We start from the raw sequence: 12,888 nt of genomic DNA, 5'->3' as shown, positions 1-12,888 counted from the left end.
GTCCAGCGGCGTCTCCTTGCACGCAGGAGAGCGTTACAAAAAGAAAAACTGTATTTGAAACATCCACATAATTGTAAATAGTACCACATTTGCACACATTTGTAAATAGTTTGCGAAATTGTTTTGTCAAATTGTTACACTGTTGAATGGAAATAAACGTATTTTGCAACCAAAAAACACTTTTTCATTGTTGGTGAAAGCGTTTTACAAAAGTAAAGCACTATTTAGGTGTTTGTGGCATCATTCAGGGACAAAAAGAAGTGTACAATTCACTAGAGTGCATCGGCTGGCACTGGCGACATCCCGTTTCTGAAAACGTCTGGCAGTGAAAGAGTTAATAAATATCTTTTTAAAATCTTGTAAATTATGTTTTGCCACTCACGGTCTGTCTATCCATGGGATTTGCCATTTTCGAGTGACATGAGATTAAAGCCAGCCAGTGTCGTTAAGATCCTTTTTTTTAACTTCGCAACTTGGATGTACGAGTTCAAAGGGGCGTTCCCGTGCTCACTTCTTGCTATAAAGTCGGAAAAGTCAGACTTCTCACTTTCCTCGAATGCAGCATAATACTGCAACTCTGTTTTAACTTGCTAGTGCATCTGTCACTGCTTCAAAGTGGCTCTTGAACGTCAACCAGCCTAACTGGCAAGTCATGTGTCCAAATTCATAGGTTGGGTCCTATGAAGGACCTTTCGTAGGCTGGGTGCTCCGAAGGCTCCGCCTTCCTGGTGTATCCTCCATGGACTGGACAAACCATGGTGAATTTGGGCAGGCCTAACGGTTGAACGATTCAATGAACGAATAATCCCCCTTCCAGAGAACAAATTAAAAAGGTTTTGTTTCCTCAGATCAAAAATGTTAATCTCATTGTGTTTGTTTAATTACAAATCACTATTGAGTTTTAATTGCTATACAGCACCCCTACAAAGGCCTACTGAAAAGTGGGACATTTCAGGTATAATATTTAGAGACTTTTTGCAATGTAAAGGCCCCACAATTCACACCTTAGTGAACCGCTTGGTAGTTTAAATCAATTTGCACGTGTTGTTACAGCCCATTGGAAGGCCCTCATCTCTACTCAGAGACCGAGCCAGCGAAGAAAAAAAAATGGTAGACAGGTTTTTTAAACTTTTAAATCAGCTCCAGTGTAAGGGGATATGGCGTCGACTACATGATGTAGGTGGTGTGAATTCCGGCAAAGTTGTCAATTTTATTGAATCACTGAACACAGCAAGCGATAGAAGGTAAGGTGAGGGTTTGTTTCCAAACGAGCAATAAATTCTGTAAATATCACGGTCTATGAGCCCTGACTAAATGTGCCAGCTACCGGCAGGCGAACTTCAGTTGAACTAGTAGATGTCATGGCTTGATAGGCAATAATAACTTCTAAAACAGTCAGTCAGTGTACCGTCCACTTCAATTCAACATTCATTCACTTCCGCCATCCACACTGGTGAAGATGTGATCATGTGACGTAGGCGCAAAAGGTCACCTCTTTGCAGCCCTGAAAAAGATATGGGATAGTTGGATTTCTGTGAGAACTTTTACTGGCCTAGTAAAGCACATTCTCACAGTTGTTTGTGAACCATTGTTGTCAACTTGTCATGGCTACATATTTTTGGTAATTGTGTTGGAAGATGAACCAGTCAGAGTTTTTGAGCAAGATATCATTGTGGATGACTGAGTGATTTGAAATGCCATTATAAACTTTTTTCTTCTTCTTCTGCGAGACCCCCCAAAAGACCCCAGGGTGCCTGTTTTTCCACTACACATACTCATTGGAACAGAGGACTAATCGTGCACAGCGACTATTTTTTGTGGTCACACTCTGGTAGACATTTGTCGGCCAATAAATAAAATCCAAACGGGTAATATCTGTTTTTCCATCTTAAGACCATAATTTATCCTGACCAACCTAGTTTGATTTGATTCAACAAATTTCCATTTCAACAGTTTTCACTTCACCCTTTGGGACTTTGCCAATTATTGTGTTTGACACCATGGCCAATTGTTTCCACCAAAATAAGTCTATAAAATTAATTGGCACAGATGTGACACAAACCCCCCATTAATGCTATAAATATGACAGATGATGTCAAGCACTGTCTGTTGGAAAGAATGATGCCCGTGCCAAGACAATATATATATATATATATATATATATATATATATATATATATATATATATATATATATATATATATATATATATATATATATATATATATATATATATATATATATATATATATATAAACAGTACCTCTCATGCAGCTAAAAAATCAACATTTTAGCGTTGCTTAACCATTCTTACAAAACAGATTGCCTTTTCAAACCTGCCATACATTAGTGTTTTCGTATGTCTGGTTTGTACGAGAACAGTAGGCACTCAGTTGTAGTCTTGTTAATCAGAACAAACAATGTTCTATACTTGATGAGCAGAACGAAAGAATAAATGTTAGTTAGCCTTAAGCTATCTTTAGTTCGCAGACTACTGGCCAAATAATAAAAAGACTTCTTTGTGAGTTGAAAGTAGTGACGTCAAACGGGCCCCATAAAGACATAAATTCATAGTTTAGCCAACAACACAACACAACAGTGGGAGGATAACTTTCTGTGTCCTCCTCTATTTCTTAACTTGCATAACTAATGAGCCTTAAATCCTTGATAATTTGGCCAGGAAGGCTGACTGCTGCCACATTTACTTGTGCTAAGCTAACAGGATAACGGGGCAGCATTGTGAATGTAGCTAAGGTGTGTTTTTACATATTTCCAAACAAATACCATGTTGGAGATGCTTGAGTATAGTCACTACCAGGTAAGATGGCTGGATTTTATGGTATTATTATTTTAATGCTGTGTTAATTTCTTGTCGTTTAAATTGTGTTGATGGATGTGCAGACCAGCTACTGCTATAGAATTACAGCGCTAGTCTGTAGCTGTCCTTAGTGATGAGGAATTACTTACGCTTTTTTTGTGTGTGTGTGTGTGTGTGTGTTCTGTTTAATCACCAACAAATCAGAGCTCATGTGACAAAAAGCAATGTTTCCAAGTTTTCCCTCACTGAGAATCTCTGATAGATTAATTAGAATCCATGTAGACATAAACTCAACTTCACCGCTAACTTTGTATATGGCAATAATCTGTCCATCCATTTTCTTTACTACTTATTCTCATTAGGGACGTCATGTGTCTGCCGGAGTATACTGGTTGCCAGCCAAGTAAATGGCACATAGAAAAATTACTATTTTGACCCTCTTTCGCACCTAAGAGCAATTTTGAGATGTTAATGTACCTAATGTACATTTTTTATGTGCATGTTTTTTTGCTTTGTTTTTTGGAATGGGGTGGGGGCTCGAATTCCCCAGAGCAAACACATAGAACCATAGGCAGGATCTGAAAACTCCACACAAGGAAGGCCAAGGCCTGGATTTAAACTACCAATCTCAAAACTCTGCCAACTGAAATATGTATTAATTCAAATTTTGAATAACAAGACATGCAAATACTTACAATGAGTTCTGGGGTTGGGGGTTCAAATCTGGGCATGTGTTTTCTTCTCCCACATTCTGAAAGCCTTCATGCTATGTTCCCTGAAGACTATAACTAGGAGTGAATATGAGTGTGATTGGTTGTTGAGGCTCCACCTCACCTGAAACCCAAAAGAGTATAAGGGTGTAAACAATTGGATGGATAAATTGTGATCTTTACCTCACAGTGTTCCACTGCTTCAAAATCAATTAAGAAGTATGTTTTATTGGTCTGAAAAGGGCTAGCTATTTAAAAAAAAAAAAACATTTTAGAGTGGTTTACAAACTTGTTAATCCATTTTTGTATATGCTGCAAAGTTGATCTTATTGCTAATGGTTAGCATGGTACTGTAGCTCTAACACTGTTCACATTTCTTGCTCATGTTTAATCTTCTTATGGTACTGGTTGAAAAACATTTCCGTCCAAATTCTATCCAGTTTGTAATAGTCAAACTCATTTTATGCTCATGTAGGTGCAATCCCATCTCGAGAATCCCAGCAAGTACCACATTCCGCAGAACCAAAGGCAGCAGGTGAGACCGTATCTCCCCACCAGCCTAGGAGGTAAAGCTGGCGGCCAGTGCCCCAGCCAGCCACCCGAACACGGCATGCCACCCGGGCCTGCCAGCAGCGCCCCCAACAGTCCCATGGCTCATCTCATCCTCGCCTCTAACTGTGAAAAAGAGGTACGCGTAACAAAGGTCATTATTTCATTACATTTGGCTGACTTGATGGCATTTATTTCAGTTTGGATTGTTCTGAAATGTGTTTTATCATTTCACGCAGATGGATGACGTTATTGATGATATCATCAGCATGGAGTCAAGTTACAATGAAGATGTTCTTGGACTCATGGATCAAGGACTTCAAATGAACACCACAGTAATTAGAACCTTATTTTCATACTCAAACATAAATTTAGAGACATAAAGTCCTATTATAAAGGATGCTTAATTGTGCGTTTTGGAGTTTGTCACTTTTTTTTTTTTAACTCAAAACTGCCACCTCTGGCCTAAAGCGTTACTGCAGCCAGCCTCTGTGGCAAGCTCATGCATGGTGCGCATGCATACTTGCGCTCAAATAAACTCTTCGTTTTTTCAGTTTTCTTGGAGTCTGAGCTGGAGTTTGATCTGTGGCCTCTTCATGTTTTTTTAGTGTCTACTTTTCGATCAATTGTGGCATACGCGGGGGTGAACATGACGTCACCCTCCACCATGACACCCCTCCCTACTCATAACATTTTAACTTCCACAATGCACCTCTAAGATTATTCTCTACTTTATTTATTTATTTATTTATTTATTTATCATCCCCAGCTACCTGTGTCTGGTAATCTTCTTGAAGTATATGGCAACCAGGGACTTCCCCTCCCAGGCCTCGCCATCAGTAACTCCTGCCCATCAAACATCAAAAGGGAATACACAGGTAAAATCCTAAAAAACACTGAGCTGTATTTCCACTTATAAGACATTCTTAGAACATTACATGAGTGTTTATGGACTTGTATGAACAATTCAAAATCCCTGTGAGCATGATTCAGAATGCATTACTGAAACAAATATCCTCATTATAATCTAATGATTGTCAGTTAACTGCTAAAATTGCTGGTAAAAAAATGACATCATGACAATAGTGCAGCACTGTATTGATATTGTGTGCAATTTAGAAATGCACAAGATACACTAAAGTATATTATACCAATTATTTGCCAAATAATTACTGCAGCTCCTGGCATGAAGCTAGTACTGGGCAAACCTGGACCCTGTGGCCGGTACGAAAGCTATCAAAGATCTGATGGCTTTCCAGTAGGTAAGCAACATAAAACAAATTCTGAATGTTGTTGTTAATTTGGATTTTAGAAAACGTGTTAAGTATTTTGTGTATTACAAAATCACATACAATAAGAATCACTTGCATGTGTTAAATTGGGATAGCTCAAGCAATTTTAGCTTTGCTAAACCTGAGAGTTTTTCCCATAGGAACCCCAACATAACCGTGCGCTGTATTTTTCGGACTATAAGTCACTATTGAGTCCAAAAAAAAAAGCATCATAAAAAAAACAACATATATAAGCAGCACTGAACTATAAATCACATTTTGGTCAGACAAAGAACAGTAGAGCTCGGACTCACACCTAATCGTATGGATGGCAGCCAACGAGTTTCAGTTGGATTTGATGCTTCCACTTCAAACAATGGAAATGTTTTTATTTTGAGTTTAAAATGAATCATAATTAATGGTGACCCAAATTGAGACTGAGCCTGATCAGTATTTTCTGATTCAAATCATAATAAATCATTGAATATTGTCACACTCCATTTCAGAAGCTGGCGGTAGACACACTAAAAGTATTTGCCAACCGCCAAAAGAAAGTAGAAGCATTAATTGAAGAAAAAGAAGAAAAGGTAGTAATAATGGCAACTAATGTTTGCCTCTCACATTCTACCTTTTCCACCACAACACAACACGAGATTCTTGTTGAGGAAAGCCATTTGAAAAACTTTTCAGTAGTGAGAAAAAGAAGTTTTAAATCCAACCAGAACTTTGAACTTTGAACGTTGCTGCCTTCAAGATAATTAGGGAACATGGATTTTGGGTGTGATTTTGAGCTCTAATGTCAATATACTTTTTTTTTTTTCTAATGTAAATATACTAATGTCGCACCTGAGTACAAGTCGCAGGACCAGCTAGACTATGAAAAAAATGTGACGAAAAATCTGGTGTACAAGTATTCAAAACGTGTAGAAAAAAGTTTGTAGAAAATAAACGTGAAATTTGATTGCTTCATACCCATTTTATAGTAATAATCTCATATTTGTCTTTGCTTCAAAGAGGCTGAGGTTCGTGCTCTGGCTAAAGAACGACAGAAAAAGGACAATCACAATTTGAGTGAGTCTTTCTTTGTTTTGTGGCTGGCTGTTTAATCATTCAATTTGTGTACACTGCATTTGAATGGCTATGCCCCTATCAATGTTAGCTGGGATATATTCCAGCTCACCTAAAAGCCTAATGAAATAGACATCAAAGACTGACTGAACAGATGTAATTAAAGCTTATGTTAAATGGACCATTCTATTTAAAAGTTGCCACTTTAAATAATTGTAGTATTTCAAATATTAAATTGTTTCAAAGAAAGAAAATAAAATGTTCTTATTTTAAGATTTTATTTGAAGAAAAATTCAAATGTGTGCACCAAAAGTTCTGCTTTTTGACACATTTAATTTGTACCCAATTTGTAGTTGAACGAAGACGAAGATTCAACATCAACGATCGCATAAAAGAACTTGGAACCTTAATACCAAAGTCAAATGATCCGTAAGTATGTTTTGTCAGACACACACCTGTTCATTTTTACATTCAGTTTGATTGACTGGTTGATTGAAATCTTTATTTCCAACATAAAAACATAAAAACAGTTAACTATACAAAATCAAAACATAAAATAAACAAACAATACATCTATTATGAACATGTACAAAAAGCAGTAGGAAGAAGTAAAATACCTTTTCCATTATGAACTAAATCAAAAATAATTATTTTCATTTATAAATGTATTTATATGTAACTTTCAATCTACACTGATATAAATCTATTCATTGACATATTACTGTATCAATATCAGCAATTTATCAGATATGAATTCAGTTGAAGTCAACATGATTTGAATCACTGTCCTCTTCACATAGCCAAGCCCTTTTTAAGTGTAATGATGTATTTGTTCAGAATGGCCATGAAGAATCCTGTTGTTCCGGTCAGCTGCTCAGCTGACTCTGACTTTAGACCTTGTGTCTCCTGTATACCCCAGAGATATGCGTTGGAATAAGGGCACCATTCTAAAAGCTTCAGTGGACTATATAAGGAAATTACAGCGGGAGCAGCAGAGGACCAAAGAGCTTGAGTGCAGACAGCGGAAGCTGGAGCATACAAATCGCCACCTGATGCTTCGTATCCAGGTGGGTCCCCACTTGCAAGTATATATAGTGCCATGAAAAATGTTATGCTCTTTTTTATATAAATGTAAAGTTTCCCTTTTGAATGTTTTAAAATAATATAAATCCAAGCAAACAAAAATGTAGGTTTTATTTTTTGAGTGAGTGAGACTATTTTGGACCACCCTTTCTTGCAGAATTGTTTAGGCCCAGCAACACTAGAGCATTTTCGAGCATGAACAGCCTTTTTTAAAGTTGAAGTCAAGTAAAAAATGAATAAAAATGTGCCCTCACATGGTGTTCTGATAAATATTGGCTTGGCGGAATAAGAATTAAGCGGATAAATCCACCGTTTCCAGCCATTCAGGGAGGCTGACATTTAATGTAGCACTACCCCCTGCTGTCGAGTGAAATTTATGTCAAATTGCCTTTGGGCTCAAATTGCAAAAGTCCAAACCCAGAAAACAGGTGAGTTGTGACGTTTACAAATTTACAATTTGAGAAGATGGTAAATCCTTTTTCACTGCATTCTAATTTAAACAAAATTAACTTAACAGACTAAGACAGTTTGTGTTCATCCATCTACACAATAAATTTCACATGAAACTATAAAGATATTACTGAAACCTAAACATGATTACGCTTCAATAAAAGAGCTTTTAAAGATTTGTGATTTTTGCCATTTCAGTAGGGCTGTCAAAATTAAAGTGTTAACTTTGGAGATTTATTTAAAATCATGAAAGCTTTTAAAAAAATGAACTCAGTTAAGCGGGAAGACGAATTAACATGGACTATAGGTAGTTTTATTTTATGATTTACTTGCTTGATGTTCGTTGGAGAACTTTAAAGCAATTTGCGTACTTTGAAGAGTTAAATTTAAATAGCATATTATTTGTAGACCTTTGGCGTATCATCTCAGAGCAAAAATACCCTGCTCAAATCATCCCCGTGGGGCCTCGCAAACCAAGTGTGGTGCTTGTGAGCGAAACCGATTGATTGATTGAAATGTTTATTTGGAATATTTCAACATTATTTCGATGCATGAATAAGTGACAATAATCAACAAAAGAAAAGAAAAATCAAAAGAAAACAGGCAATAGAAAAGAAAACAATCAATGAATAATCAAAAAGGAGTGAGAAGAAGTCAAACTTATTTACTCCCGCCCCTTCTCCTTATGTAAATAACATAACTTCCGTCCTTCTCTTACATACACACAATATATGAATTAACACATGTAATCATATACCCATAGCCTAATACATGTACAGTCCCACCTATAAATCGACCACGTCAGTCTATTTACACAATATAAATGTTCAAAATAAGAAAGCAGTCAAACTAACCAAAGAAGGAGAGAAAAAAAAATAGTAACCAATAAATAAATAATACAAATATCCCAACACACCTAGTAAGTGACCACTCCTCCCTCATCCTCATATTGTTTGAACCCCCTTTTTTTTTTTTTTTTAACTGTCTCATTTTTGTACACCGTTTCAACTCCCCACTAAATCCCGTCAGTAGCCTCACCCCGCAAACGGATAAACAAAAATTCTTTCTTGTTGTACGAAACCCAGGTTCTTTAAAGTCACAATGTCTCCGTAGATCGTAACACTCATTATGGTTGTTAAACAACGCTTGAATACGCTGTGGTAGTAAATTATATCTTGCTAAACTAACCCTGTAAGTGAGAAGTTCGGAGAATTGTTTGTTTGAGTCAATTTAGTTTTGTTTAACAATTGTATTCCATTCATGGATCAAAGAAAGCTATTAGAACAGTCTTTGATCCTAAAATACAGTACTTTCTATTTGACCATTTTACATCAATTCCAATATTTTACTCAAGTAAATATCTGTTACAGCTTTGAAGAAAAAAGTAGAAGCAGAAGTAGAAAAATGTGATTAATCGCGATTAATTGTGTGCGATTAATTAAAGTAAAGTAGTACTTAATTTTTCAGGTACTGATGTATTTGAATGATGTTGAATTATAATAAATATTGATATACAGAATGAGGGATGGGCGAGTACCGATTCCTGGCCTTATTTCAAGGTGTCCGTTCTTGTGAAGGCCCTCTTGTGTCCGGTTTATGATCAGGAACCAGATATTAGAATAGTAAATTAATTTCATGCAACTATAAGGAAAAATGCTCAATTGGTATAAAAAAAATCAAAATTACCTGTCATTGTTTTGTTTCTTTTGCTGGAAATTTTATGTATCAAAAGTACTAGTGGTATCAGTATTTGGTATCGATGACTGCTCAAGAGTTAAATACTCGTACTGGTATGGGTATCGAACATCCCTATCCACAATTACTGATATAGTACACGTACTGCATTTGTAATCCTTCAGTGAAAATCTTTTGCAGTCAAGGAAAACAATATTAGAAACGACCTGATTTAAGCAGACCCTTATTTTGCCATTGGGCTCTGGAGCAGTTCTGACTGAGTTCCATTTTGACTTTCAAACAGGAGTTGGAGATCCAAGCCCGTGCTCATGGTCTCACGATTGTATCATCCCCATCGGTGTGCACATCAGAGATGATGGGCCGGGTCATAAAACAGGAGCACATCCTTGATGACTGCAATTCAGAGCTCTATCATCACGCCTCGACTCCGGACATGTCCCCTCCAACCACACTGGACCTCAACAATGGCACCATTAGCTTTGATCCGGTTCCAACTGATCCTGGGGATCCTGGCCCATATGGAAATCCCAGAACCTGTAAAATGAAGGAACTGGTCAGGGACAATACATTGTCACCAATTTCCCCAAGTGACCCATTACTGTCATCAATGTCTCCAGATGGCTCAGTTAATATCCACCACAGTTCTAGTTCTAGAATGGAGGACAAGGAATGTTCCTGTTAGTTAAGCCTTCAGCTCACTGACTTTACATTTGTAGCATCTCAGCAATGAGAATTTCAAAGGTCTTTTTCGATTGTAAATACGTTTTGTTCTTTAGACTGGCTTAACACTGCTGCCATTCAGCAAGCAGGTTTGAGGTCTTTTTTATTAACTCATTCACTGCCGTAGACGGTTATAAATATTCATTTGAACTATTTTTATTAGTTTAACATTTTTTTCCACTTGTTAACAAGAGTATGAAAACCTATAATTTTTTTATTGTACATTTAGAACAGATATAAAATTTGTGATTAATCGTAAAGTCATGCAATAAATAACAATTTAAAAAATCATTCGCCTGACGCTCCTAATCTTTAATAATCCTTTCTTCTTTTTTTAAAATCGCGTCAGGCGATTAACATTTTAAATTGTAATTAATCGCATGACTTCAATAGTTAACTCACTATTAATCATACATTGTATATCTGTTCTAAATGTACAGTCTTTTTTTTTAGGTTTTCATACTCTTGTTAACAAAAGTGGAAAAAATGTTAAACTAATAGAAATAGTTCAAATGAATTTTTGACATCAATAGCCGTCAATGACATTGAATGAGTTAATTGTGTCTATGAATGGTTGTCTATGTGTCAGTCTTGTGACCAAGGGCTGATTGTCCAGTGTGTTGGTGGACAAATGAAGCTTCATGAAGCACTTTGGATAGATTTTCTTGGTTTAAAGCTGTAGTGTAAATTTAATCACGTTCCTTTGCACTCGCACTCTGTTAGCCAATAGCACCATCTAGAAAAAAAAAATTAAAGTTTTTTTTTTAAGTTTCATGAAGCTTCATTTTCCCATCACTAGTCTTTCTCTAAGGGTTCTTTCACATAGAACCATGCATTTTTTTCAATTAATCTGTAGTTTGTTTCCCCTCTTCTTGTAAAGATTTTTAACAAGAAACTTGAAGTAAAGAATCCGGCTCCTTTTTTGTGATTGGTGGTGCAGCATTTGTGCAGTTTGCAATATAGGACGAATTAAATGTTATTCATACGGTCCCGTCACCCTTGAAAGTCATCATAGGGTCATGTAAACAGATTCGACAGCTACCTTAAAGCACATTTTTAGCATTTTGAGCACGTAATTGGGACTCACATATTTGTTGTCTTGTTTTGTTTACATGTTCAATAGCACAAACAAGGATAATGTGTTTGATACATGCTTTTTTTTGGTACAGGATGCAAGATAGCATAGTTCTAGTCTGTACACTAAGCAAACCTTCTTACTGTTGACACTTTTGTGATCAGTCAGTGAAGAGAGCAATGTCAGATGGTTTATTGGAAATGCATTTTGGGGGGGTTTCCCTAAACTTTTGTGAAGTAGAGCTGAACTGAACTGATATTAACTAATTTGTACCAGCAAAAATAAACTAAAGGTGTCAAGTACGATTCAAAACTCTGTCACCCTGATTTGGTCATATGATAATAACATCAGTATTGTAAAGGGTTTACTGTAGTTGAATGGTTGGACATCACATTTAATAACAAACTTTGGACCCATTGTGAGTCTTGGCTCTATGAAAGTTTATAGAGTTAAATGCTTTCTTATACAATTGAACTTCAAGCCAGACCATGTAAAGAGTGTTTTGATTGTCATAGATCATATATGCTGTGTTTACCTTATCATTAAATTATGTGTGTATGTATTTTTTGGTATATATATATATTTTTTGTACATGTCACTTGTTATTGCAATTTGTATTATAATTTAGTCATTCTTGTTGCACATTTTACATTTGAGTCTTCAGCTGAAAAAGTATGGCAAACAATGCTCCAATGTATACAGTGATTGCGCACACTCTATACATTTAGAGATTCACTCAAAATATTATGACCAAGAATGCAATATATGCGCACTTATTGTAATATGTATTAGTAAATTGATACTGCAAGTTATTGTTTGCATATTTTGTTTATGTCTCTTTATTTATTATTAAAAAAAACACATGTAGAATTTTTCTTTTCATTCTGTATTTGAAGTTGCATGCATTTTACTAGTGATACTGTAATGATGATACCTCCGATAGCAGATCTTTATGTTCCAAAATCAATTTTGAAATCAAAATACTGTATCAAAAACTTTTGACATTTAAGTTATTTGAGCTGGAATGTACAGTGTTTCATTAAAAGCAACACAAATGTGGTGTAACTTTACTATGAAGATCTTGTCCAATACCTGCTTAGTTCATGGATCACTCTTTTTGAAGTCATTCAGTTAAGTTAATGAAAATACTTTGCTCTATTATTGTTCACTTTATTAAACAAAAAAGGGGGTTTGGTAGGTAGTTTTTTATTATTTTATTTATACGGTGCAAAATCACAGCAGTCGTTGTCCAAGACATTGCACGTCTTTTTTTGTTTTGTTCATGACCTTACCCTTTCAACAATAGGAGGCCTTCAGTACTGTAGGAACGCTCTACTGGGGTGTAAGTAGCGTTTTGAGCCAGCAGATGGCAGCCTACTAAAGGATACATTCTACAAGGCCAAACGTTTATCCAGCCATTATTCACAAGCGGTAGAATTAGTGGAGGGT

The 12,888-nt window shown here is 36.1% G+C and overlaps 1 protein-coding gene across 4 annotated transcripts; it reads left to right on the top strand.

Moving 5' to 3' along the window:
• Window positions 1-2,674: 2,674 nt before the first annotated feature.
• On the top strand, window positions 2,675-10,326 carry mitfa (melanocyte inducing transcription factor a). 4 transcript variants are annotated; one of them, XM_077573205.1, is made up of 9 exons: window positions 2,675-2,818; window positions 4,004-4,216; window positions 4,317-4,412; window positions 4,847-4,955; window positions 5,256-5,339; window positions 6,363-6,419; window positions 6,770-6,845; window positions 7,336-7,483; window positions 9,928-10,326. In XM_077573205.1, the coding sequence occupies exons 1-9, from the start codon at window positions 2,786-2,788 to the stop codon at window positions 10,324-10,326; spliced, it is 1,215 nt and encodes a 404-aa protein (XP_077429331.1). In that variant the 5' UTR covers window positions 2,675-2,785. The 4 variants fall into 4 exon arrangements, with proteins under 4 accessions (XP_077429331.1, XP_077429332.1, XP_077429330.1 ...); XM_077573206.1 differs by having other exon boundaries at window positions 5,247-5,339; XM_077573204.1 differs by having other exon boundaries at window positions 4,004-4,222.
• The last annotated feature ends 2,562 nt before the right edge of the window (window positions 10,327-12,888 follow it).

Source organism: Vanacampus margaritifer, chromosome 8 (genome assembly GCF_051991255.1).
Source record: "Vanacampus margaritifer isolate UIUO_Vmar chromosome 8, RoL_Vmar_1.0, whole genome shotgun sequence".
Lineage (NCBI taxonomy): Eukaryota > Metazoa > Chordata > Actinopteri > Syngnathiformes > Syngnathidae > Vanacampus > Vanacampus margaritifer.
This window is presented reverse-complemented; position numbering and strand designations above follow the sequence as displayed.